This window comes from Aulonocara sp. 'chitande type north' Nkhata Bay, linkage group LG4, assembly GCF_057382095.1.
Source record: "Aulonocara sp. 'chitande type north' Nkhata Bay isolate Kocher_YH1m ecotype deep benthic linkage group LG4, A_spYH_male_GT1.1, whole genome shotgun sequence".
Lineage (NCBI taxonomy): Eukaryota > Metazoa > Chordata > Actinopteri > Cichliformes > Cichlidae > Aulonocara > Aulonocara sp. 'chitande type north' Nkhata Bay.
In genome coordinates, this window is record NC_141347.1 from 27606842 (window position 1) to 27631827 (window position 24986).

The window sequence follows — 24986 nt, forward strand, 5'->3', positions numbered from 1 at the left end:
AGTTTTGAGCCACCTGTCATTTCTTCATATTTTGCTTCCCAAGGGCCAGACTTTCTTGTGAAGTGGTATTTAAAGTGCTTTTTAGAGGTCTCTCAAAGCTTTTCTTTGCACATTGGGTGCTTTTTTACTCATTTTCAGTCCAGTTCTCATCCATCTAACCACTTTCAAAGAAATGTAATTTTTTTATGTTTATTTGTTGAACTATTTAACTTTAACCTATGAGTTGTTCAAGCATAAAAAGCCTTAAACTCAAGAGATGAACCAGTGTTGATTCTCAGCATAACAGACAACTTAGCAAGGAGCCAATTTTAAATTGTATCTTTAGGCACTTTGTTCCAAGCAGCCTGTCACAAAATACATCCTTTGCTCCAATTTCTGTAGCTAAAGCTATAAAAGATGCTGACGATAACATAATTTGACAGGCATAAAACAGTATTTTTGGTATACTGGTAGGTATCAGCTGAAAATGTGGCTTATCTCAGCATTGTGTGCAATGCATCCTTAATAAAATCTGAGTTAACAAGTGGAGGACACCAAAGAAGAAGTGGCAGAAGAAATAGAAAAAAATCCAGCTAAGATGTGAAACAAACCTGATAGATGGATCTGGACCTTCAGTTGGTGCATCTGTTTTTTGCTGAACCCTCGTCAGAATTTTAGCCAGTGGTGTTGAGGATCATGAGAACATTTATGGAACTATGAATGGCGAAAAGTACCGTTAAGTTTTGATCCACCATGCAATACCATGTAGAAAGCATCTGATTGGCAGCGGCTTTATTTTTCAGCATGAAATGATCCCGAACAAACTGCCAACACAGTAAAAGCATACCTGGAAAGAAAAAACACACAATGGAACACAATCAGTCACAGATTGGCCTCCCCAGAGCCCGAACCTCAACATTATTAAACCAGAGAACAGAACAAAAGGCAGCCAACATCCAAAGAAGAGCTTTGAATGTACTTCACGAAGCCTGGAGAGCTATTCCTGAAGACTACTTAAAGAAATGACAAGAAAGCTCCCCTAAGAGGGTCCAGACTGTGTGGAAAACTAAATATGGTCCCAAAAATCAACATTCAAGATTATTAGAATTGTACTCAGCATTTGCCTTATACACTGTCTTTTCATGTATGTTTCAATAAATGTGCACATGTTTTTAACTTCCTCAGGAGAATATAAAGAAATGAGGGGCAGCTCAAGCATTTTCCACAGTGCTGTACACGCAGCGAACACTGAACCAGGGCTTACAAATGAAGAGGAACTAACAAAAATAACCTTGTGCTGTAGCCTTATTACAGAGTAAGAAACAAGCAGCGAGACGGTTTTTGAAAGAGAATGCTCCAAGCCTGCAAATGAACAAATCATTCCTCAAATAAAGCAGGATATTTTCAGATTCATTTAATAATTTACATTTCTCTTAATTTAATATCTTTAGTTTGTCAGAATGCTCAATGCCAAATGACTGTCACTGCCCATTATATGTTATAATGACTCACAGTGCCTGGCCAGAGTATCAACAATAGCCTGCACTTTTCACTTTACAATACTGCAGATATGGCAACGCCAGCTGGGGCTTAAGAACACATTGTTATGCTGCTTCTTCTCAAGGCCAAGGTAAAATAGTTTTTTTTTTCTGTCTTTTATTGCTGCTAACAGGGAAAGACTCAGCAACATATAGAATTAAAACACATACAATAGGTTTGTGTGAGGAATATATGTGTACACAGGGGGAAAAAACCATCTGTGGAGCTGCAACAAGGTTTGTGGGAACACTTGTGCATTTTACATAATGCATGAAGCAGCTTATGATTTATAGCTGACTGAAGGTGTGGTAGGCAGATGCACAACTCGGTTTTCTCAGTTAGAAAAAGAGCTGCAGTTCCAGCTCCTGACCCCTGCTAGATCAAGTGTGAGCAAATGTGTTCGCACATTAAAAAGCAACAACATTCAGGTTGTTGGAGGGCAGAACGGGGAGAGAAAACACACACACATGGCTTGAGGGCTCGGGGTATTTTCATCTGATGCTACTTTTCAGTTCAAGGTGACGTGATGGAGAGCATATATATATATATATATATATATATATAATTTTTATTTTTTTTCTTGTGCAGGGTCCAGAGCAGTTTTTCACTTATATCATCCATCATACAGTACACTGTGCCTGAATAGTGTTTCCTAATGATGCTGATGCAGGCTGGGACGTGTATTTTACCCCTAACAAAGCCAGAGTAATTAGCAGAAGTGTAGTCCGAGTTCTCTCTCTCTCCCTCAGCGATCCTGTCTCACCCTCTCTCTCTGTTTGTTTGTGCGTCAAGGGATTATTGTGTGATTACTTATGTGATTTGGGGGTTTTCTTATGAAGGGTTTCCATAAAGAAGAACAGAACTGAGTTTTCTCTCATTCAATGCAAGTTTTCCCTCCCCTAAGCTTCTCATTTGTGTTGTTGGGGGTTTTTTCCCCCCAGAAAAAAGCTTAAAAGATTTCTGGTGCAATCCACAGAACTGACAGTGCACGGCTAAAAGTTTCCCAGTGTCCCTTAGCGAGAGTACCTAATCCTCACATATTTTGCATCAGCAGAGTCTGAAGTCACAGACAGACAGCTAAAATCAGCTGAATCCAATCAGGGAAATGTGTTGGTTTTGCGTGGGAGGGGAGGGTGCCCTGGTGTTCACAGACCACAGTCCGTTCCTTTGCGTCACACAGGTGGGACGTTAGAAGCCCATGCTACGGGGAAGGTGTGAAGATAAGAAGACTGGAAAGGAACAGAAGGTAAATGTGGCAAACAAGGAGGCGCACATGTGTCTAGGGGATACAGGCAGAGAGCTGCTGTCTTCACAGATCAATGGCAATTGTGTATTTTGTCACATCAGATTTGATGCAAGACCTGTCTGCGATTGGTCGTGTCCCTTGCTACTCACGGGCGTAGATTCACAAGCCACTGATGCTGTGCTCATGAACGCCGGTCTTTCTTTCTCAGGGTGATATAAATGGGGAAGGGGGGGGAGGGGGGGGGGAATTGAAGCCTCCAGCTGTCAGTGTAATGAGATTAAACCAGACCAGCCTGAGCTCCCAGTGTTTTATTGAACTTTATTTCAGTTTCCATTCTGTTTTTCAATATGTATAAGGAAGATATTGAATGTGGCTGCTTCTGCGCACTAGTCCAAGAGCATCTGGTTGTGCATCAGTGTGGAGTGTGCGATTGTGTGTGTGTATTGGAGGACAGAAACAGAGAGATAATGTGAAAGACTTGTGTGAGTATGTGTGTAATGTCCTCACTTCACACCCTGCAGGGCATGGTGCATCTCCTAAAGATGTGTTCAAGACGTCGCGCCGTCACGAAACTTTGATTTGGTTTCCAAGCTTTCCGGCCTTTTCCAGCAGTTTCCACATGGCGCATGGCAAGGCCTGTCTGGTGCTGCCAGTGGAAAAGTAATGCTTAACCGTGGCGCATGAGGCCTGTGCATTGCTTTCGTTGAATCCTGGTCTGTGAAAGGCAGACAGAAAGCCACACTGGCACAACGATTGTGGCTGCAAGTCTGTGTGCGAGCATGTGCTCGTGTGAATGCTTTTGTGAGACGGAAAGTGTCTGGGGACTCGCAGAGTGGGAGACATCCATTCTGTTTGGACATACTGCGGAGTCTCACAGCCCATATTCCCCAACTCTGACGTTTTGGAACGGTCTGCCAGTCTGTGACTGCTTTTTCTATCACGCCACTCAGGCCTCATTACCCAGTCGCAGCTTCTTCCTCCATCATTTTGCCATCAGTCAGGGGGCACTTGGCTCCCCAGGTTCACTCATTTCTCTGCTGATAAATATATGTTACTCATCTCCTGCTTTTTTCCCATTAGAAGAGAACATAACACTATTAACATCTTCAGCACCTTTAAGACTCATCATAAGGGCCCATTCATCAGTGGTCGGTGAAAGAAAAAGACAAATGGAGAAGGTGATAGGGGAAAAAATACAGCAGGAGCAATGCTTCTTTGCATTCATATTAGAGGTAAATATGGAGATGTTCACAACTGAAATACATCTACAAATGTGTATGTACGTGTGAAAATGCAGAATGTGAAGGTATTTCACAAGATTATTTGGTTGGTTCGTGGTTTCCATCTCCGAGTCCGAGTGGTTAAATTCTTCATTGCTTAAAATAGTGGAGAGCAAAAGAGGAATGCACCGATATAGTCGTGAAACTGCTGAGTCTCATCTGACAACAATTTTGTAAAATTAATCTGTATTCATATGGAGACTGCAAACCTGGCTCAGATATCAGTTATTCTGATATCAACTGGCTACACCGTAAACCCCAGAACATTGGCAGCTGCCCCCAGAGGCTAAATAACAAGACTAATGGCCCATTTTCAGTGACTGCGCCATTTGTCATGTAAAATCATGGGAAAATTAGAAGTTTCTGCAGCCAGTGGTTCTGGCATCAGAGTAAAAACAAACAAACGAATAACTAGCTCCAGTCCCCTGTTGGAGGTGAGGCGGATTTCCAAGAGTTCCAGCAGTAAAATGATGTCTAGTTAAAGATAATCAACAAAATCAGTGAGTCTGTTTAAAAATTGTATGAGATTAATATCAGCTGGTCCACCTACCAGCTACCAGTGCTACTTGGAATTTGTATTAGAAGAAAAGAAGCAAAACTACCAGTAAATGTATACTTATTGGCCACTGGCCACATTAGATAAACCCATTTAACTGCTCATCAAGTGGGATACGGCTATCGCTAGGGTTTACAGAAGAGCTATATCCTGTTCTCTTGGAGGACATGCCTTGTTGATGCCAGAGGCCAGAGGAGCTTTGAGCTGATAGGAAGGCAGCAATAACTTTCTAATGAATAATATACCCACTCGTTACAACCAAAGTATGGAGAAGAGGATCTCTGAATGCACAATACATAGAACCTTAGAGCTGATGGGTTACAGCAGCAGAAGACCACATAGAGTCCTGCTCCTGTCAGCAACAACTCTCACTCGCTTGCCAAGACTGGACAATAGAAGACTGGAAAACAATCCTGCCTGATCTGATGAGCCTCAACTTCTGCAGCAGCACTTAGTTGGTAGAGTCAGAATTTGGTGTAAACAACATGAAAGCATGGATCCATCCTGCTTTGCATCAAAGGTTCAGACTGATGGTGGTGGTGCTATGATGTGGGGGATATTTTCTTGGCACACTTTGGGCCCCTTACTACCAAGTAAGTTTAAATACCACAGCCTACCTAAGTATTGTTGCTGACCATGTCCATCCCTTTATGAGCACAGTGTACACATCCTCTAAGCTTCCAGCAGGATAATGTGCCAAAGATTTCTTGAACATATCAAAGAGTTTGCTGTATGCAGCAACTATGTGATTCTCTCATGTTAATAAGGATGCCAATCTCTGAGGAATGTTTCCAGCACCTTGTTTAATCTATGCCATGAAGAATTAAGGCAGTTTTAAAGGCAAGCAGAGGGTCAAAGCCAGCAAAGTGGCTGGGGAGTGTGCAGAATTACCGTAGATGGATTCGATTGCCCAGCAAAAGTGACAGCGACTCTGATGCTTCAGGATTACGACAAGACATGTCAGATTATTTGCATCATCCTTCATCCATTAGAAACAGGCCTGAGAGATGAGATGTTCCCACACTGTTTTATTGTTGTTTGTCAGATTTTATTTTTCATTATCAATGCAGTATTCCTGTCAGGCATCTATGACCATATTTAGGTAACAGATGGGTTATGGGTGAGTGGACAGGACTTTTGGTCAGGTCTTGATGGGACGAAGTTAGACGGAGAATGAAAACTTTGAGCGTGACTTGATGTAGGGAAAAGAAGGAAAAGTGGAAAGGGCACATTTGAATTGGGGAACACAAGTGTAATACTGCAGTGCTTGTGCTCAAAAAAAGGGAGAAGAAGAAGGACAAGAGGGCAGTGAATGAGATCAGAACAAAACTGACAGACAGATTGACTCATCAGACAAGCATGTCGCATTCACTGCCAGGCTGCATGGCAGTGGCCCTGATGCAGTTTCAGAACAAATTAATCCACGCAGATAAGGCTGCCTTCTTCTCACTAATGATATCTTACTGCTATTTAGGATAATCACGTTGATTTCCTTATTGTTCTCTTACTAAGATGATTCTCACAGGTACTGCCTATTTCTTATTATTGTAATTATTAAAGTACTATAATTGTTTCACAGCTTTTCTTTTACTGCCCCCATGAAATATAGAGCGTCTTCTATCTATGGGGATGTAGTTTAGCTGAGATATTACTTATATTTTGAGGCTATAATCTTAAAATATAAATAGACTTCATGTAGTATAATCAGAATAACTTGAAGCACCATTGGTTAATATTGGATATTTCTACCATGGTAGATGCATTATTCTAGAAATGCATCAGTTGGTTGCAACATCTAGTTGATGGATGGTTGTTGAATTTGGTCTAGAAGTTTACAGAATTCATTAGAGTGCAATACTTTGACAATAAATTACATTTTGATACCTAGAAGTTGAATTGTAATGGCTATGCGATCCAAACTTTTCATCGTCTTAGCTCTAGCGAGATCAGAATTTCAGCTTTTACAAAATAACTTACATTTTAAAAAGACTAATGGCGTTCCCATTTACTCTCAGCTGTGCTCATTTCCAAATGTTAGCATGCCCTGTACTCTAAGAGAACGCAGTGGACATTAGAAAGGGGGAAAAAACACATTTTCTACCCGTGTTGTCATGAGCATGTTACCATGGTGACATTCATTTTGAGTTCAAAGCAATTCTGCGCTTCTCAGAGCTGCTAGCATGACTTTATGCTGTTATATTTAAAATGGGTCAAATGACTATGAAAGATGTCACATGACAAACAGTTATGCTAAGGTCTGCACGGTGTCAGCTCAATGTTTGGGATTTTTCTGCCACTCAACTTTCGTTTTTTAAGATCTGAGATGATGTGCTTTGATTATTTTCTTAAAAATCAGCTGCCTTTAGCACAGCAGTTGGATTTAACATGAAAGGCAACACATCGAAAGAGGGAAGCAGTTCTTCGGTGCGCACGCTTTCCTTAGCCACGCCACAAATGCACTAAAGGACAATTCAGAGCATCAAGCTAAATGGGCCATTTCACCGGGTGTTCAAATCAACCTTGTACGCTTTCACACTCAGCTGAACCCCTGCTCGGCATTTGTTTTCGCACCAAATTATATTGGTAATTATCCATCATTCCAGGGTAATATACAGCCAACCATCTTTGTGCTTTGGAATATGTATGACGAATTGGATGCCAAGACTGGTTATGAGTGTGCAGCTCATTTCGAGACTGAATTCGTGGTGACAGCATTTGAATTTACAGAAATGATATGGAAATTTTTAGATCATGAAATTCAGATAGATAGATAGATAGATTAGCGATCAGTGGAAGTGAGCAAAAACACAGATGGAGGATAGTGAGATGGTGGGGAAGAACATAGACAGAGTGACACAAAGGTAGCACTGGATGACTCACACTCTTCTCTCATTCTCTTCATCTCTCTCCAGTCTGGATTAAAATAAAAGAGGCCCAGCAGCCCCAGCCTGCAGAGAGGGAGTTGTGCGCTCCATCTCAGAGATAGGGTGATGTGCTAAAAATACCACTCCTTGTGTGGGCTTCTTGGGGAGGAAGGAGGGGGGGCAAAAGAATGGGGAGGGAGGTTTATGGATTTGGTGGTATAGTACGCTAGTGATATCACTACTTTCCACAGTCCAGCCCTATCGCATTTCAAGCTCGTCTTTTCTTTTGATCTGTGCTCTATAATGTTCACTAATTGCGCCTTGTAAAAGCACTTTTCCACTTTCGAGGAACGCTGGTCAGTGCAATTAAAATCTAGTTCATTACGCCAGAGTCTGCTAGAAACTGCTTTTATCTTGCTGACCCCCATTCCTTCTGCGAATCACACCCCCCACTGCTCACGTCTCTCCTTTGAGAAACTCCATTAAACATCAAAAGTGAATCAATATCAATTTATTGCTCTCGCTGTTGCGTACACACCAGTTTCTCTTCCTGTCGAGGAGTTGCTCTCACAGCTCCCAATTCATCTGGATTTTCAGTAGCGGGAAACTAAACAGGACACCAAATGAACACGTCTCACCATCTGTCATCTCTCAGGATGGTTCTCCTCGTCAGCTGATCCATCTGTTTAGCTCGGCTTCAGTCTCTACAACAGCAGAGAGGAGCAGAAGTAAAGCGGAGCTTCGTTACACGAACATACACGGAGCTTGCTAAACGGAACAATCCTCATTAAGTGAACCGCTATGGTTCCCCGCCCCGATATTCGGAAATTAAAATGTTAGAAACAGAGCTGCAGAGTGGGATTCAAAAAATACTTACCTTTCACACCTAACAGCCTCTGGGATCTCAGAAGGGATTTGCATATGAAAGCGTAGGGATCTCCGTGGAGGACGGAGGATGAGGAGTGAAGAAAGGAGGACAAGTCAGGAGACAGGAGGGGTTTCTGGTTGAGCTGGGTGTACAAAACTCTGTTGTAATTATTCATTGTGCACACAACCAGAGTGAGAAAGGATATCGATAGGACGAGGCACTTATAAGTAACAAAGAGCTGTTTGGTCAATCGGTGATAACCCCCTTGCCCTTAGTTACGCAGTAATGTATGCTGAAGACATCAGAAAAACAGCAGTCATCTATATTGTGCAGTAAGAACACTGTTTTTTGCTTTCTTTGATTTTACTCTGCATAAGAGACTGCTATTTTTACTGTCAGCACGAAGCGTTATGCTTTAATGGTCTTTTGGCTGACTTCGTCTAGCTCGTTGCATACAAAGACCCCCAGGACATCAGAGCAGAAATTCAATCCAAACCTACAGAGAAGTGAAGGAGCGATATTGATGTACAAATATGCAAATACCACTGACTGGCTAAGTCATTAATCTGACCCCGGTCCAAGCAAGCATGTGTTTCAGTTTCTGATGACAGACTGAAGGCAGGAAGGCCACGAAACAAGCATGAAGTGAAGATGGCCACAGTACAGGCCTGGCAGCACATGGCGTCAAAACTCACAACCAAATAGCAAATATAATAATAACCTATTATAACTCTTTAAATAACTTCCTGTACCCTGAAATATGGAGTTTCATTTTGATATACAGTTAGGATACAGTTCCAATATTTTTAATCTGATGTTTATGTTAATATCCTGATATTAAAGCAGAGAGGCAGAATAACTTCATAGTTTCAAATCAAATTAATGTGTACACTGAGCAAAGGAGCATGTTTTCTGATTTTGTGTGTTGTGCTGTTGGCTGCATCACAAATTCTCAAGTGGAAGGCGACAAAATGGGCTAGTCTCCACCTGGAGACGAGAGACTCCTGTGAGTTTTCAGGAGTTCAGAGATCTGATGATGTAAAGTGACAGATGCCTCTGGTGGGTTTCGAAGAATACAAAGTGTAAGGCAACCCACAGAGCAGCAGAACCCAGATTCCTCAGGTGAAAGAAAATACTCAAAGCTTTGTACGTGAACCCCTCAATCCCAGTGGAATTTATTTTGCACAGTGCATTAATAGATTAAGAGGGCAGGCAGTGGCTGTCCTTTCACAAAGTGAAGGGCCTGTTGCTTTGCGGAATAAATGCTGATTATCCTGTCTAGTGTAGCTCATAAAATAAATCCCTTTCCTGTGGCATTTGCCAGGTGTGTGATTGCGGCCAGTCCCTCTGGGTTCTTCTTGAAAGGCCTGTGTTGTGCGCACTTTCAGAGGCTGAAGCCAGCTCTGTGTTCAGCCGCCTGGAGTTGGGTTGCGATCCTGTGGGCAGGATAATCTGCTGTAATCTTTGGCTCTCTGATCTGACCACAGCAGAATAGAGCTGGACGGGTGGGATAGACTACCGAGGGAGTGGACAGCAGACATGGCAGGGTTGAAGGAGATGAGAGCCACTGTACTGTAAAAAAAACCAAAACAAAACAGAGATACCAACCAAGCACAAAAATAAACATGCTGTTTATAGCTTAGAAGTTCAGTATATAGTATTTTCATGCATTAAACACCTTTTGAGTGACAATGTGTTAATGGATTGCAATATCAATATTGATATTAATGAGTGTGACAATCCAAGTACCTCAACGCCTCTCTCCTGCACCAACAAGGAGCAACAAGCTCCCTAGCTTAGCACAGTCCACTAACCACTTGCTTCTATTGACTCCTGCACATCAATAATAATAAGCCTAAAGCACCAACTTCACATAAGAGGACTGAATCTGCCATTAATTACTGCTAGTGACATGTTACTAAGGAAGCAAACCCAGCCCTGTAAGACCTGGGCATCCAGTTTTAACAAGGGGTCTGGATTTTGAACAGGGTTAGAAACCTGCTGCCTGCTTTTTAGGATAAAAAAATGTCATTAACACTAAAAAAAGATTGCTGATAGTACAATTAAGATGCTTAACCCCTTGTGTTTTGATCCAAAAACACTAAAGATTCTTACCACAGACTCCTCAGTTTGAGCTAGAATGATCACAGAACAGTTTCTTAAACTCACCATTTAAAAATTCTGGATGCAATGTGTCTCAGAGTGGGATCACTCGAGGACCTCGTCCTTCTAGCTTCTCGTCTCTGTGTCAAGTTTGTGTCTCATAGTCTGGGTCTCTGTGTTCATTACTTCCTGTCTTATTTTGATGGTCTCTCATTCACTGTGTGTTGCAGTCTATTTAATCTCCTTTGTCTAGTTACCCCTGATTTGTTCCAGCTGTGTCCCACCTGTTGTCGATCCTCTCATTGTCCTGTGTGTGTATTCATGTCCTCAGTCTCCCTCTGTTCTTTTTTTTTTTTTCAGTCTCCCTCTGTTCTGTCACGTTGTCGTTGTCTCCCCTCTAGCTGTGTGTGTTTCTGCTCGTGTTTTCTCCTGGTAATACTTCTCCAGAGATGGTTTGTTCCTGGCTTAAGTTTTCTTACATTTTTTGTGAGTCTTCAGCAATAAAGCAGTTTTTTTAATTTTTACATTGTTCTCAGTGAGTCCTGTTCCTGGCGCACAGCAAGCCCCGAGAAGGCATTTGCATTTGAGGTTTTTCTCAAACATGTTCTGCCCTGTGCTGAAATTACAGTTCAGCAGTGGTAGTGTGTTGCAAGTCCTCTGGCAGTCTATAAAAGACCTGTCTACCTGCAGAGAGTGTCTGCTGTTGATGGAGGTGGTGTACAAAGTATGTGGTAAAACCGGTCTGTGGGCTACTCTTCCTTCTGTTGTTGTTCGCCTGTCAGCCAGTCGAAGAAGAAGAGCAAAGTTACAACGTACGAAGAGCTGAAGCGAAATTGTTTAAAAACAATAAAAAGACTCAACTGCAGCTGCTGTCTGTGGCTTTCATATCATATTTTTTGATCTTTGATTTATCTGCACTTCTGCCAATCCTGATGAACTCTGCTGTCACTCCCCTCTAGCAACACTAACAGCAATCCAGTGACACACAGTGGCATTCACATCCAGCAACGTGTGGCTGGGATTTTAGACAACAGGGTGAAAACACCTCTCCGTATGCTGTTTGTAGGGAAATACATACGCAAATGGACACAACTGCATTACCATAAATTACGCATTATGTGCATGGTGTGCCTGATGGTTGTCAGTGAAAACATTCCTCACTGCTGAGAATGAATTTTCACACATCGCAGTGGACGCTCCAAGCATTAATCCTAGTCTCAAAGAAGTCAGTATACCCGGCAAGGCTTCCAGTGTTCCAGCTTCCATACATTTCTACTAGCTAATGTTGCTTCCCAAAGCCCTTAAGCTTGAACTTAATTCTGTCTAAATAAAGCTGCTAAATTATGCACTGTTAAATTATGTCCAAAAGCTATTTGAGCTATAATTTTAAATGTGAACAGAAATACATAATACAATTAGAAAATATGAGCTGTGCAAAGGCATCACATGCCTCTGGAAGATATACAGCTGATGTGACCAGTATGGTAGGGTTAATATTAGCAGAACATTTAATTCATGGAGGAACCTTTTCTTGGTTTAGGGCATCAAAAACTGAACTTTAGTTGTCTTTCTTTAGGGTAATTTTAGGTAATGCTATTGTTGCTTAAAAGGACAAAGCCTTTTAGCCTCTGTGTGAAAAACTGAATGCAAATTTACTCACTAAGCTAATCTCTCAGACTGTTGCTAATATATGCATAAACTACTGCAGACGAAACTTCAGATTACATCTCTTTTGGGCTCTTGGGGCCTCTCGCTGTTACAGCAAGTGGTTTACTAACCCATCCTTCTCTGTAAAATTCCACTCATGATCTCATCCTCTGCATGTGTTCAGCTTAGAGAAATAGAAACGTTCCAGCCCTCTGTTTACCACCATTAGTGGGTCACTCTGACCTGTAAGCTTAAACTATCTCCCTCCCCTTACAAAACATCTCCCATCAAAAGGCCACAGGTGGTTTTTTTCTGTCTTTCATTATGTCCGAAGCCAAGAATGTCGGCATAAAAAAACCCAAAAACGGTCAGACGCTAAAACCCAAACAGAGAACACACAAAAGACACACAAAATTTCAGACTTGATGTAAAAACTCATGCACAGAACACTCTGCGTGTGGTAAGATGAAATGCAACAGTCATCAAATATGAGTATTATACAAGAAGTAGAAGTTTGATAATATTAAATTATTGTGAATTTAAACTCAAGAGAGCTTTAAATACTCCAGTGTCTAATCTAATCTATTATTATCTTGCAAACACGCTGATTAATTAATGATTCTCGAATTGGTAATTATTATGTTTTCCACTAATAATATGTCAAATATTTGTATGATATATTTAAAAAATTCTAAACATTATGTTATCAATATATAGAACTCCTTCACTCTGCATAACTATCTAATCTAGTCTCTTAAATTGGACAATTTACTGCTTTATTGCTACTTTAATGCTAGCAAAATTATATTTGTTTAGATATGCAAAATGGCAGTTAACATGGTGCATGCTAAAGTGTGTATTTTTGGTCAATTTTAGCTTACAATGAATGAACTAGTGGTAAAAAGAAAGAACAATTACTAATTACTCAGGTTTTATAGGATTGATAGGCTGCCTGGTATAACTTATCTGCCTCTAACAGCTTCATCCAATCAGTCACTGTCAAACCTGACTGTTTGACAGCGTTTCCAGGTGTATGCTAGCTGTAACTTTGGAATGCACGCAAGCTGGAAATGGAGATTATTTGCCTTCAAATGGGGCTATAGCATTGCCAACTTCCAGCAACCACTCGCAACCAGTCGGGAAATATTAATCTTTTTTCTTTTTCCCTCATGACCAGTGGTTGCCAGGCTGACCAGCATAGGCCTGTATGACTTGACCCTTATTTGCTTGCTCATACGTTTTCACCATGACTGGCAAACGTGCAAGGTGACAGACAAGTTACCGTAATGTAATAAAAACCTTCAATGAAAAAAAAAAACCTAAGCAACAGGATCGTGACAGCAGCCGACGTAAAACCTTTAACAAGAGCTTCAAGTAGAAACCAAAGCTGTTGAAAAGTAGCAGCAAACAACCATTCAGTCATGCTGAAATGTACTTATCTGATTTACTTTTGGTCATAGGGCGCCATGTAATGAGTGTGGTTTTTCTCACAATGTGGAGTCCAGCATTACTGGTGAAATGTGGAACTCTTGAAAAGTGAAAGCGTGGGGGTAGGGGCTGAAGTGGATCTGAATTTTCGTCAGGGGTTAGCACTGTTTTGATTTTTATTGTAGAAAATTTCTGTGACTCATCTCTGATGCATGGATGAAAAGACTCAATAATGCCTTCTGAATGCAGATGGGTTGTTTTTTGTTTTTTTTAGCTGGATAAGGAATGAGATTTCTGGAAAGATTTAAATCAGCATGAATGGATGCTGGCTGGTATGCTAATAAGGTGGCAATGTTTCTTAACGAACATAATTTGATGAGTTTAATGAGCGTTCAGCTGCCAGGTCACAACGAATCAAGACGCTTAAATATCTGATTATAAGTTCTGAAATCGTTATGATTGTAACAACGGGAGACTTGATTTAATTATTGAATTAGTGATGACACATTAGCAGATTTCAGCAAATTCGGGGGATTTTAGAGGGTGCCTCCTGACCAGACAGTTACTGCACCATAAGCAGTCTTCTCGCATCTCCGTCTAACTGATTATTACTGTGTCCTGCCCTTTTTTTCCCTTTTCCATCTATGCCATTGCATTACTCTCACCCCAGCTCTGTGAAGCTCCAGTGACCAAATGCCCTTTTGTTGTCCATGTGGCTTGGCTCCAGCACTTTCCCTTCAGAGCGCTTGCCTCTTGCGCATTGTACTGTAAATGTCGGCATTAAAATGTAAGGAGTCATGAGCGTGCCTCTATCTCTCTTCTTATCTGGTGTTTGCCTGAGAACACAAAGGGCAAGCTGAGGCAAGCGGAGATGGCAAGCCTGCTCTGGACATGTCATTTGAGATGTGTCAGTTACGGGCACGCTGCCCTAAAAGCTTTGCCCCAGCCTGAGACTGCTTCGTAATAAAAAGGCCTAATGTGCTCGATAGATCCGCTGATGATTCAACAGCAGCAATAAGAGTACAGCTGTGATTACATGGTCAGCCTATAAAAGTAGCAGCCTTTCCCAATTTGCAAGTCCTCACTCCTCTTCCCTTCAACTGGCCTGACTGCCGCCCCCACAGTGGTAGCAATCAGCCAGGTGCTAAATGCCTGGGTGAGGCACAGCTCATGGGTGGGTGGGTGCGTGCGTGGAGGGGGGAATGTTGTGGAGGGGAGGCTGAAATTGCACGTGGAAATAAGCATCTGTGCTTGCTTGGGAGAGGAGGAAGCGGGGGCAGGAAATAACTGTCATTCTCCACTAAGGCTGAGAGTACAGACTGAAGAGAGAAAGGCTGACGGACTCACACAGGTTAATCATTAACTCGCTGAGCTGAAGAAAATTAAGAAAAAGGATTGTTGGGGCGGGGTTTGGAGTATATCGTTTCTTTTTTACAGTCGTTTAAATGGATGAGTGTTGCTTCATCCCTTCAGAGAGGTCTGATTAACCGCAGTGCACAGTGTGATGGGGAGAAAGCAGAGCTGACACCAACCAGGCTGTTGGGAAAACGCTGATATGGCAGCAGGCTGCCCCTGCCAGGGGCTTCCTCGTGATGACTGTTAATGAATAATCGATAGCAAGCGACGTTCAATGGAGGGAGTGTATGTAAATCTCCTCTACGCTCTCATATGGACTTATAGGTTTAATTAAACTAATCGCTGTATTGACTTAGGGCTCCATAGCCCTTTGAAGCCTGCTGTAGTAATGACATGAAACCAGGCTTCCCCTTTTGTTGCAGAAATGTATGCAGTGAAGAGACTAAATGAAGTGCTGCTGCAGCACAGTCCAATTTTCGTGGTTCTCTCTGCACACATGGACTCTTTGTAAGAAAAGGCACAGCTGTAATTTAATAAGCAAATAGAGATGCATTAATACCTGTGCATAAGACTTCTCAGTGTAAATACAATGCAGCTTGATGTTATAGGGTTAGTGAGCATGCAGGAAATTAGCTTTATTTTCCAAGTCACTGACTGACTACATCTCTCAGTCATGCAAATCAAACCGCATTGTTAACACATATCTATAACCATAGGCGTGCGTCACAGAGCCCCAGTCATTCACAGAGGGAAGCATTCAGGTAGCTATATGAGAGACAGCAGCTTTAATCACGACAGAGATGGTTTGCTATCGGCATTAGAAGGGACTCTGTTGGCACAAATCCCCCCTTCCCCCTGAAACCTCTGATCATCATGTCATTGTCTGCAGCAATACACTCCAGGGACTCAGCTTTCACATAATGAAACCAAGAGAGCTGCCCACAGCCCGGCTTATAATCACCCATATGTGTGCGTGTCCGTGTGTGTATGTGCGTGCAACTAGTTCGCCTTTTTATAGTGTTGATTGAAAACAAAAGAGTTTCAGCATTAACGCTCTTCTGTGTGTGCGCTTAAGCATATCATCGGGGTGTGTTTTTGCCAGTATGTGCTCACGCGCGTGTGTGTAACAACCACGGGTGTGCATGAGTCACTTTGAGAGGTTTCACCAGCTATTATCGAGCTGGGACTTGGTATTTAAAAGGAGATAGAATAATTGTCTCTTCATCAGCTCTCCAGAGATTACAACAGTAACTGTCAAGTGAATTTGAATTCTTGACATTTTCCCAAAGTCTGGCTGTGAAAGGCACTGTTCAAACAGGATGTATGCAAGGCCTTTTCATAAGTGACTTTCCAAGATGAGCTCCACCATCCATGCCGAGTGCATCACAAACAAACGGTAGTTGCTCTCTCCACCAGGAAGAGAAGTGAGGGAAAAGACAGATTCAGAGGAAAAAGTAAACCAATGAACGCAGAAGGCAAGAGGCGAGAAGGAAACGGCTCGACGAGGCATCTTATCTTCGGCGTGTTTTTCGCCGTGCTCAGGCTTTAAGCCGCCTGCTGAAAGGTGGAACACTGAATTCATGCAGCAGGTTTTGCTTGGGCTCTTTTTGTTTTTTTCCCGAAGCTGCTGTTGCAGAAAAAGGCTGAAGGAAAAACAGATACCATTCACAAGTCATCTCATTTATGCTCTCATTCGGTATGTGCGCAGTGTATATTAAAATTGTGACACAGAGTTTGAATAGCTTTCTTCTTTTTGTCTTCTCACTGCTGACACACACAAAATCAAACACACACACCCACAAACACACACAAATGTAGGTTTGTATCAGCATGCACACAGACTTCTACAATTTGAAATATTTGTATCCCAAACAGGGACAAAAGGTTAGTCCTACAACCAAAAACAGGAAGTGTTTGGATTACATTTTCCACTTAGACAAGCAGAAATTAAGAATTGTATTTAGTAAACAATCAGCAGTATGAGAGCCTCTAAAACATCAACTGTATTAATGATTCTTTATACTGCAGAAGCAGAACAACCTGCAGCACAGACATAAAAAATTAACAGGCGTTTCTGTCGCACGAATATGTGAACTGTTCCCAAATATATATATATATATACCGCCACAAAATGCAATGTTTTATCACAGCTGCCTTAAATTACCTTATCAGTAATTGTTCCTACAATGGTTAATTCACCAGGATGTTCAAGCTTTTTCCAGTTAAAATTGTCATTTTTAATGCTTAAATATAATTATTGTTGTCATCCATGACATTTCAAATTTGCAAAAAAGCAGAAAAAATCTATGTTTTTAATTAAGATGCTAAATTACAGTTAATTAATTGCATTCCTGAACAGAAATTAATTGTCATTTTTAACTTAATTTTAGTGGTTAAATGTTATGCTTCATTAATTTCTCAGTGAATACAGTGTGCCGCCTCAAATTTGGGTATAAAAAAGTTAATTTGGTAACTTCCTGAAAGTTACCTTAAGTTTTTGACAGACTTTTAAAAATATTTTTCTTGTTTTATGATAGTTGATATAATAAACTAATTCCAAAAAAAATATAAAGTCACTGGTGGGAAACATTCATGGCAGTTGTTAATCTTCCAGGAGTGGAGTTCACACAAAATTCCCTCCAAGGTTAGACGACACAGAGAAGATGCAAAAACACCCGAGACCTACAACTACGACTCTACAGTCAAATTTCAGCAGCATCCTAAACGTTAAAGTTAATGACAGTTCACTTTGAAAAAGACAGAAACAAGTATGACTCATTGGGAGGATCCAGGAGAAATCCTGTTTTCTGTAAAAAAAGAACAGAAGAACGCAACTTAAATTTGCAAAGCTGCATCTCGACAAACCCAAACCCTTCTGGAGCAACGTCATTTGGACAGAGTAGACCAAAGTGATGCACAGCACCATGTTTGGAGAAAGCCAAACACAGTACGTCAGCATAACCACCACGTACCAACTGTCAGCACAGTGGTGGAGGGGTGATGATCTGAGTTTGTTTTGCAGCCACACGACCTCGGCACCTTGCATCAAATCGACCATAAACTCCTTTGTGCACCAAAGCATTCTGGAATTCTATGTGAGGCCATCTGTCCAGCTAATGTTTAATGGAAACTAGATCGTGCAGCGGGACAGTGAGCTCGTGCACGGCAGCAAATCGGCAACAAAAATGAAAAAAATAAAAAAGTTAAGGTGATGAAATAGTCAAGTCAACGTCCAGACATTAACCATGCTAAGAAAGCTGTGGAGAGACCTTAAGAGAGCTCTGCACCAACTAATGCGCACAAACCTCAATGATATGGCCCAACATTGCGAAAGATGAGTTGCAAAAAAATTCTTCCACAACGACGTGAGTGACTCATAAAGTCATACAGAAAATGATTACTTCATGTTATTCCTGGGGTGCACTTTTTTCACACGGCTACAAGTTATTTATACAGTTTGATTTTTGTAACTTCAGTAACTATGCCATCATGGAGTATTACACAGCGCTGGTCAGTGTAAAACAATAAACACTGTGGTTATTACCAAGACATTTTGGTACAGTATCTAAATAAATTGCACACACTCTTTCTCTATTCAAAGGAAATTGCTAAATTTCCAGCAGTGTTGTTGCCAAATGCCATTTTGGTAATTTCAGGGTTAATCAGTTAGTCACAATGCTATTAATCAATGCCTCCTGGTATGAAAGTAACAAATAACACCTCAGGAACAGTGCTGACAGCTAACCTGACACCTGCAGTGCTTCAGTGGCTCCAACTTAGTTTTAATAAACACTACAGAGACTTGTTTCATCATTTTTAGTGGCGTGTTAAAAAAAACCCCAACAACCACAAAAAAAGAGCAGCACTCTTCACACACAAAAATTCAGCTTGGGGCTGTCTACTATTACTATCTACAATGCCATCACTGAATTAGATGTGGTTGACCTATGCACCTTGTCTGAAAGCTATTTCATGGTCTAATTGTTGCTCATAGAGAATATTATGCTAGAACCGTGTCTGTTCCCATCTAAAGGCCACAGAAAGTGCTGCTGGTGAAGGTTGTTGATGTCAAAATACAAAATGTTTTGGGCGCAAACCTTGCACGCTCTTTTAGTAGATCGTGTAAACATTTACACAGGGGTATGAGTCAACCCATTTTCCCCTGATTTTTTCTCCCCCCCCTCTCTCTCTCTTTTCTCCTCCTCTCTTTTTTGGGCTGTTTGTATCTCCTCTTCAAATCCTCATTACACAGGCTCTGCGTGTTTCTCTATTCTCTCGCCTGTGGTCTGTTACTCGTACTGATCAGCCTTCCTGTTGCTGCAGAGGAAGTGTGAGCAGAGAGATAAGGATAGTGAGAGCACATGCTTTCATCAGGGAGGTGGGAGGGGGGAGAAAAACTTAGACGAGAGGGCAAAAGGCTGGCTAATTAGGAAATTAGCAGTTGGTGCATTAGCGGCAGGGATGTCTTAAGAGTTGTGAACGTGAGAGCAACAGCAACGTGGAGACCAGGAGGGGACGGAGGTCCGGTTTGGGTCAGCCTGTATGGGAATCAGAGTTGATGTGGTGAAACATCAGAAGAGCTCTCTGTGAGGCTGTCAGGGGTGAGGAACACACAAACCCGCTCAAGCAAGGATTAAAAAGACCCAAATTAATCCAGGGAACAAACTGAGGATGCAAGAAGGGGGAACTGGATTTAAGGTATCCAGGGCATGAGGATCACATCACAGGATACGCATGTTGATGAAATTTGACTCCTCCAGTGTGAGACGTGTGCAAGAGCAGGACTAAAGGGAGGATCAGGCCTTGTTATTAGACCTCGCTCTGGATTGAGGACAGTTTGCAGCACATACGTCAGGTGCTTTGTTTTTTTCTGCCTGAGTACTCACTGAAAAGTGGATGAGGGGGACTGCGTGGGAGGGAGACGGCCACAGAGAGCAAGACAGCCAGTTGTAAGTGGAGGCTGGGGGAGTTTTCCTTCGCCTGTCAGCTCCAGCAGGGCCAGCAATGAGTCAGAAGAAGCTGACACGACAGCTGACATTGTGGGAGAGTAGTGAGGGTCCACCTCCGGTGCCCCCGCTCACCTCACCCGTGTCGCCAGGGGATCAGTCTCGGGGACACGGAGGAGGCTCTGCTCTGTTTCGGCGCTTGAAACTAAACCGCAGTATTCAGGAGCGCAGACGCTCATCTCACTGTGTTTACAGGTACAGTTGTGCACCAAGACACTGATCTTTTAATGTCCTGGTCGTGACTAAGCAATCTTTGTTCATTAAAAATAAAAAGAAAGAAAGAAAAAGAGAAAAATATGCAGAAGTTATGTGTAACAGTTATGCCTTAGTTCAGGTGCGGCGTGACCATTTCAACGTTTGTCCAATATGACTGTAATGCAGCTCACTAAAGTGGATTTCAGAGCAAATTATTCCATGCACACACTGTTAAACCATTAGTCAGATGGATTAGATTTGGAGAAGTGCTGAATTCAGAATGCTGAAGTCTCATAATTACTCTGAAAGTCTGCAGGAAAAAAAAAAACAGCACATGCAGCTTGCAGAGAGTCCCCATGGCAGACATTTCTTATGTCTTCTTCATTACTGAGGAAACATGTTTAATGATAATTTGATCTGCTGCCATATCCTCAAAGCCTTCTGGGGCAAGGAGTGCCTCCTAATTGGCCAATTTATAAGTAAATTCCAAAAATATCACACTTCATGCTTAATTTTAGAAATTGAACTGAAGGGCGTTCACAACTGTGTTGACAACAAAAGTTTGGGAAGTTTAGGAGACGTGGAGAGGTGCTGAGGAGATAAAAGTGATCCTATATCAAAAATAGATGCTGCGTCTGCTGCTGTTGCTGCAGTGCAATGCGCCTACATATCTGTCCTTGTCATCCCAACATTTAAACGCAGGTAAATATATATGAGGAATCCTGTGGCTGTTTAGGTGTGTAACAAACATAATAAATCCAGCAGTATACCTTTCGCACATGCTGTCAGATAAATTGGTGTCTGTCTGCACTGCTGCCTGTCCATCTTTTTCTTGTTACATAATGCCAAACTCTGAAACCCTGTTGAATCAATACTGACTTTGGTTCTGTGTTGCAAGATCTAATCTTGCTTTCATCTCAAAAAGAAAAAAAAAATGCCAGAGGAATTTTGCTGACGTTTGCTGGAGACTAAAGGTTTGTGACTGAAGGTGGTTTGGGGGAAAAAGAGGGGAGTGTAATCTGAGCAGTATGTTGTTGTGCCCCCTTGGGTTAAGCTCATCTGGGTTACGCTCTGAATTTTGAGGAGAAGGGAATTAATTGTTGATTTGCAGAGCTGTAAAAGGCAATAACAAAGTTATCATCAATTTATTTGGTACTTTGGCAAAAGATGGCGAAAGCTGTAGTTTATCCAATGGGCACCTCAAAGCTGCCTCCTAGAGCGAGAAAATCCCCACAGAGTCCCGTATTGAAATATCAAACATCTTTACTGCCTGGCATGAAATGGGTTTGCTCTCTGTAGCAAGTACCAACCTATAAATAAAACTTATAATGTCAATACACAAACTGGCTTTAAAGATCTCAACCATAGAGGCCTAATGCAATAGCATCATTGTAAAATTCAGGAAAGCAATGCTGAGCTTGAGAGAGAATTTTATTAATAATATTTTCCTTTTAAAGGTTGACTTTTGAAAGCGTAATTGGTCTCGCCCCCGATTTAGTTAATGTATGATTTAAAATTCAGCAGCATAGAAATGTAAAACAACATTTGGTCAGTCGTCTTTCACAGTTAAAGGTCCTCAAATTTGGAATATTCTGGAAATAAAGACATTGAGTGCTTTGAAAATTTTAATGCACAAGATAAAACTATGGCTTAAACAAAATAACTTTTTTTTTTTTTTTTGATGAAATGGGTCTCCTGTAATTCTTAGCTCTTGCTCTTACAAGTTTGCAGTTGCCATTGTTTTTGCTATTTGGTGTACTGTTTGAGTCTATATTTGTATTGATATGCTGTGTCTTAAAAGCTTGAGGACAATTATTATTGGTGCTATGTACATCACACCTGATGCGTTTTATTTGAATGCTGGGGAGGATTTTTTCATATATATTAATCACTAAACTTGACAAGCTGATGGAAACACAGCAGGAGGTATCTGGCAGCACACTTTTCCTCTGCTAATTCGAACCAGCCCTCTTCAACAGGTTTGTGTTTTGGTACCTTTTGGAGCGTTTTTAATGGAATTATCTGTCATACATTATGGCTTGCTCTGCGGTTGACTGAGCAACAGACCATCCAAGATATCTGTGCTCGTGCTTTTAGTCAGCAAAATCCAATATTTTATGTGTTAGCTCTAATTAGCAGCAGTGTCTGAGCTGTGCACCGGTGCAGTGTCAGAGTGGAGCTTGTTAGCATTAGCTAAAAAGTTAGCAATCCACCCCTTTTGTCCACATAGAGTATGGGCACTTCAGGTTGTAAAAATTCCAACATAGCGGCAAAACGCTAACACAGAGGCATCAAAATTGGGCTTCACAAAACCATAGGTGAAGTTGCGGCACATGTGTCTATTTTTTTTTTCCAAACCCATTTAAAAAGTATTTAGGATTTTTTTCCTGGCTTTCACTCTTCTTCTTCTTCTTCTTTCCTGCCTTTGTTGGAACATTTCTACTTATTGCAACATATTATCAGATCAGTGGATATAGGTCATTCCATTGTTAGGATAGAGTATTGCCTCACCCGCATTTTCTCATGTGCATCCTTATGTGTGTTGCACAACAATCAAGAAAAGGGGGGCAGAAAAAGTCACAGAAAAACTTCTTCCCAGCATTGCTACATGTCTAAAGGCCACAGGGGGACTTCAGTTTGAGTGTCCTTAATCGACCAGTAGTTTGTTTTAACGTCAGATCTGTAGCAAAATCAACATTCTCAATCAGTCATGCCTCCAGATAGAGAGAAAGCGTTGGCCCAGAGAGAATGTGCGGTTGATGTGGCTCGTTTTCCTCACTTAAACACAATGCTCTCTGAGAAGTGACATGTCAGTAAAGTGTAATTCTTGGAGAAACCCTGTGGCAGCCTGCCAATCCAGCTGAACCACAGAGTTACAGCTGCATGCATTCATGCCGCAAAGTGTCACATCGCTTTCTTCAACTTTCACTCCAAAAAAAAGGAGAGAAACACTGCAAGAGGCTGAGCTGCATCATCACTCGTGTCTGGGCATTCAGGGTTATCTCGATAATGTTTATCCACACTGTGAAATAAGAAAGGCGGCAACAGAAACCTGCAAAAATGGAACTCATCTAAAACCCTTGTACTCTCTCTTTTCTCTCTCACTCTGCAGCTTTGATTCAGAAAATGGTCCCTCGCCAGGCCGCAGTCCCATGGATTCGCAGGCGAGTCCTGGGTTGGTGCTCCACCCCTCTTTTCCCCAGAGCCAGCGCAGGGAATCCTTCCTGTACCGCTCAGACTCCGACTACGACACGTCCCCCAAAACCATGTCACGCAACTCCTCCATCAACAGTGAGGGGTAAGCACGGAGCCATCGTTTGGATCCATCATGTTGAGGACAGGATGGAAACATGTTTTTTTTAAACCCACAGTGTCCACTCACGCACATCACAGTAACTACACATTATCCCAATCAACACAGCATTGGGAATGGGATTGTAATTATGCATCCATTATGCTAATGAAATCATGATGAATCCTCATAATATTGACTGTTGTGCTCTGTTTCCTGGTCTGTTTTTCAGTAAGCTTAAAAAACCTCAAACCTTTCATGTGTTTCAGGGATTTTTTTTCCTGTTTAGATCCACACAGGTCTTTGTAAACATCCAGCTCACAGATACAGCCTCTCATATAAACACAAACACAGAGCACCGCAGCAGCCACAACCACTCATATTCTTCTCATTCTCTGCTTTTTGTTTTCACCTTTGGTCCTGCAGGCATACAGAAGACATGATCGTCACCCCTTTCGCTCAGGTACGTATTCCCTGTGCACCTCATCTGACATGTTTAATTGCTGTAAATGGCTAAAAAAGGCAGCTAATTAGTGCAGTGAACTTGTCCTCCCCCCCTCCCACACCTCCCTGCTTCCTCCCTTCCTCTTTCCTCCTCCCTCCTCCTCCTTTCCCTCCCACGCTGTCCATCCATCCCCCAGGTGTTGGCCAGCCTACGAACTGTAAGAAGCAACTTCACCATCCTCGCCAATGTCACAACACCCACTAACAAGTCAGTATCATGCTGTCAAACACCCCTTCCCCCCCCACTTAACTTGTCACGACTGCCTGCTTCGTTTGCAGTGTGTGTACACAAATGTCTCGGTTTCCTTGATCCCATGGGGAAACACTTTAGTCATCATGATTAACCAGTTTATGATGACCAGACAATGCTCAAGGAATATGTGATGTGCATTATTTGGCATATTTCCAGCAAGCTTTAGCTGAAGACTGAGTGCAGAGAGCTCAGTGCCTCAGGTGTATGTCCCTGACTCTGTGCCCAGACGATGGAGACGGTCAATAACACTAAAATTATTCTCCCTTGTAATGCAGTAGACAGAAGGAGCTCGAGCTGGCAGGCTTTGAGTTCCACGTCAATATGATATATAAAGCAATGCGCCACTGAATTATCAGCATCTATAATTACACGGCGGTGTACCCTTGCCGTACGATTACAAAAACCACAAAAGCCTTTTGAGAAGAAAGCCGAACTCAGGCTTTGTCTTTAGTCATTTTTAGACTCTTTCATTTTTGAAGTGAAACAAGAGACTTTGTGTGCACTATTAAAACAAGCACCTTGCCGTGTTATTGAGTACCAGATGAAATGTTAATATTCACTCCTCCGCTTGTCTAGTGTTTGTGGGCATATAGACGAAAAAACATCAATACAAATTCTTATATCTCCTGTCTGAGCCCTTTTTTAAAAACCATATATTGCCATGTTGCATGAGTGTTGAACCCCAGCAGGGGGCAGCAGAGGGCAGTTCTCAGACTGATGTAATGCTGTCTTTGTCCACAGGAGGTCACCAGTAACAAGCCAACCCACTGTTCCCCAAGCTACACTCTCTGGTATGTTGTTAGCTAATTAAAACTCTGTCCAGCGAGTTTCCTTTAAGGACACGCCAAGGCTCCCACTCTCCCCTAATGA

General features: G+C 41.9%; 1 protein-coding gene across 3 annotated transcripts in view; it reads left to right on the forward strand.

Moving 5' to 3' along the window:
* Window positions 1–24986, forward strand: part of pde4a (phosphodiesterase 4A, cAMP-specific) — a 48763-nt gene that overhangs the window by 8317 nt on the left and 15460 nt on the right. Inside the window, exons 1-5 of one of the 3 annotated variants that reach the window (XM_086289582.1) lie at window positions 19333–20067; window positions 23180–23365; window positions 23786–23822; window positions 24001–24071; window positions 24858–24907. In XM_086289582.1, the coding sequence (XP_086145708.1) occupies window positions 19871–20067; window positions 23180–23365; window positions 23786–23822; window positions 24001–24071; window positions 24858–24907 (541 nt within the window). In that variant the 5' untranslated portion in view covers window positions 19333–19870. Of the gene's footprint in view, window positions 1–19332; window positions 20068–21664; window positions 22047–23179; window positions 23366–23785; window positions 23823–24000; window positions 24072–24857; window positions 24908–24986 lie in introns of those variants that run through there. The other 2 variants (XM_086289583.1, XM_086289581.1) reach the window with 2 other exon arrangements.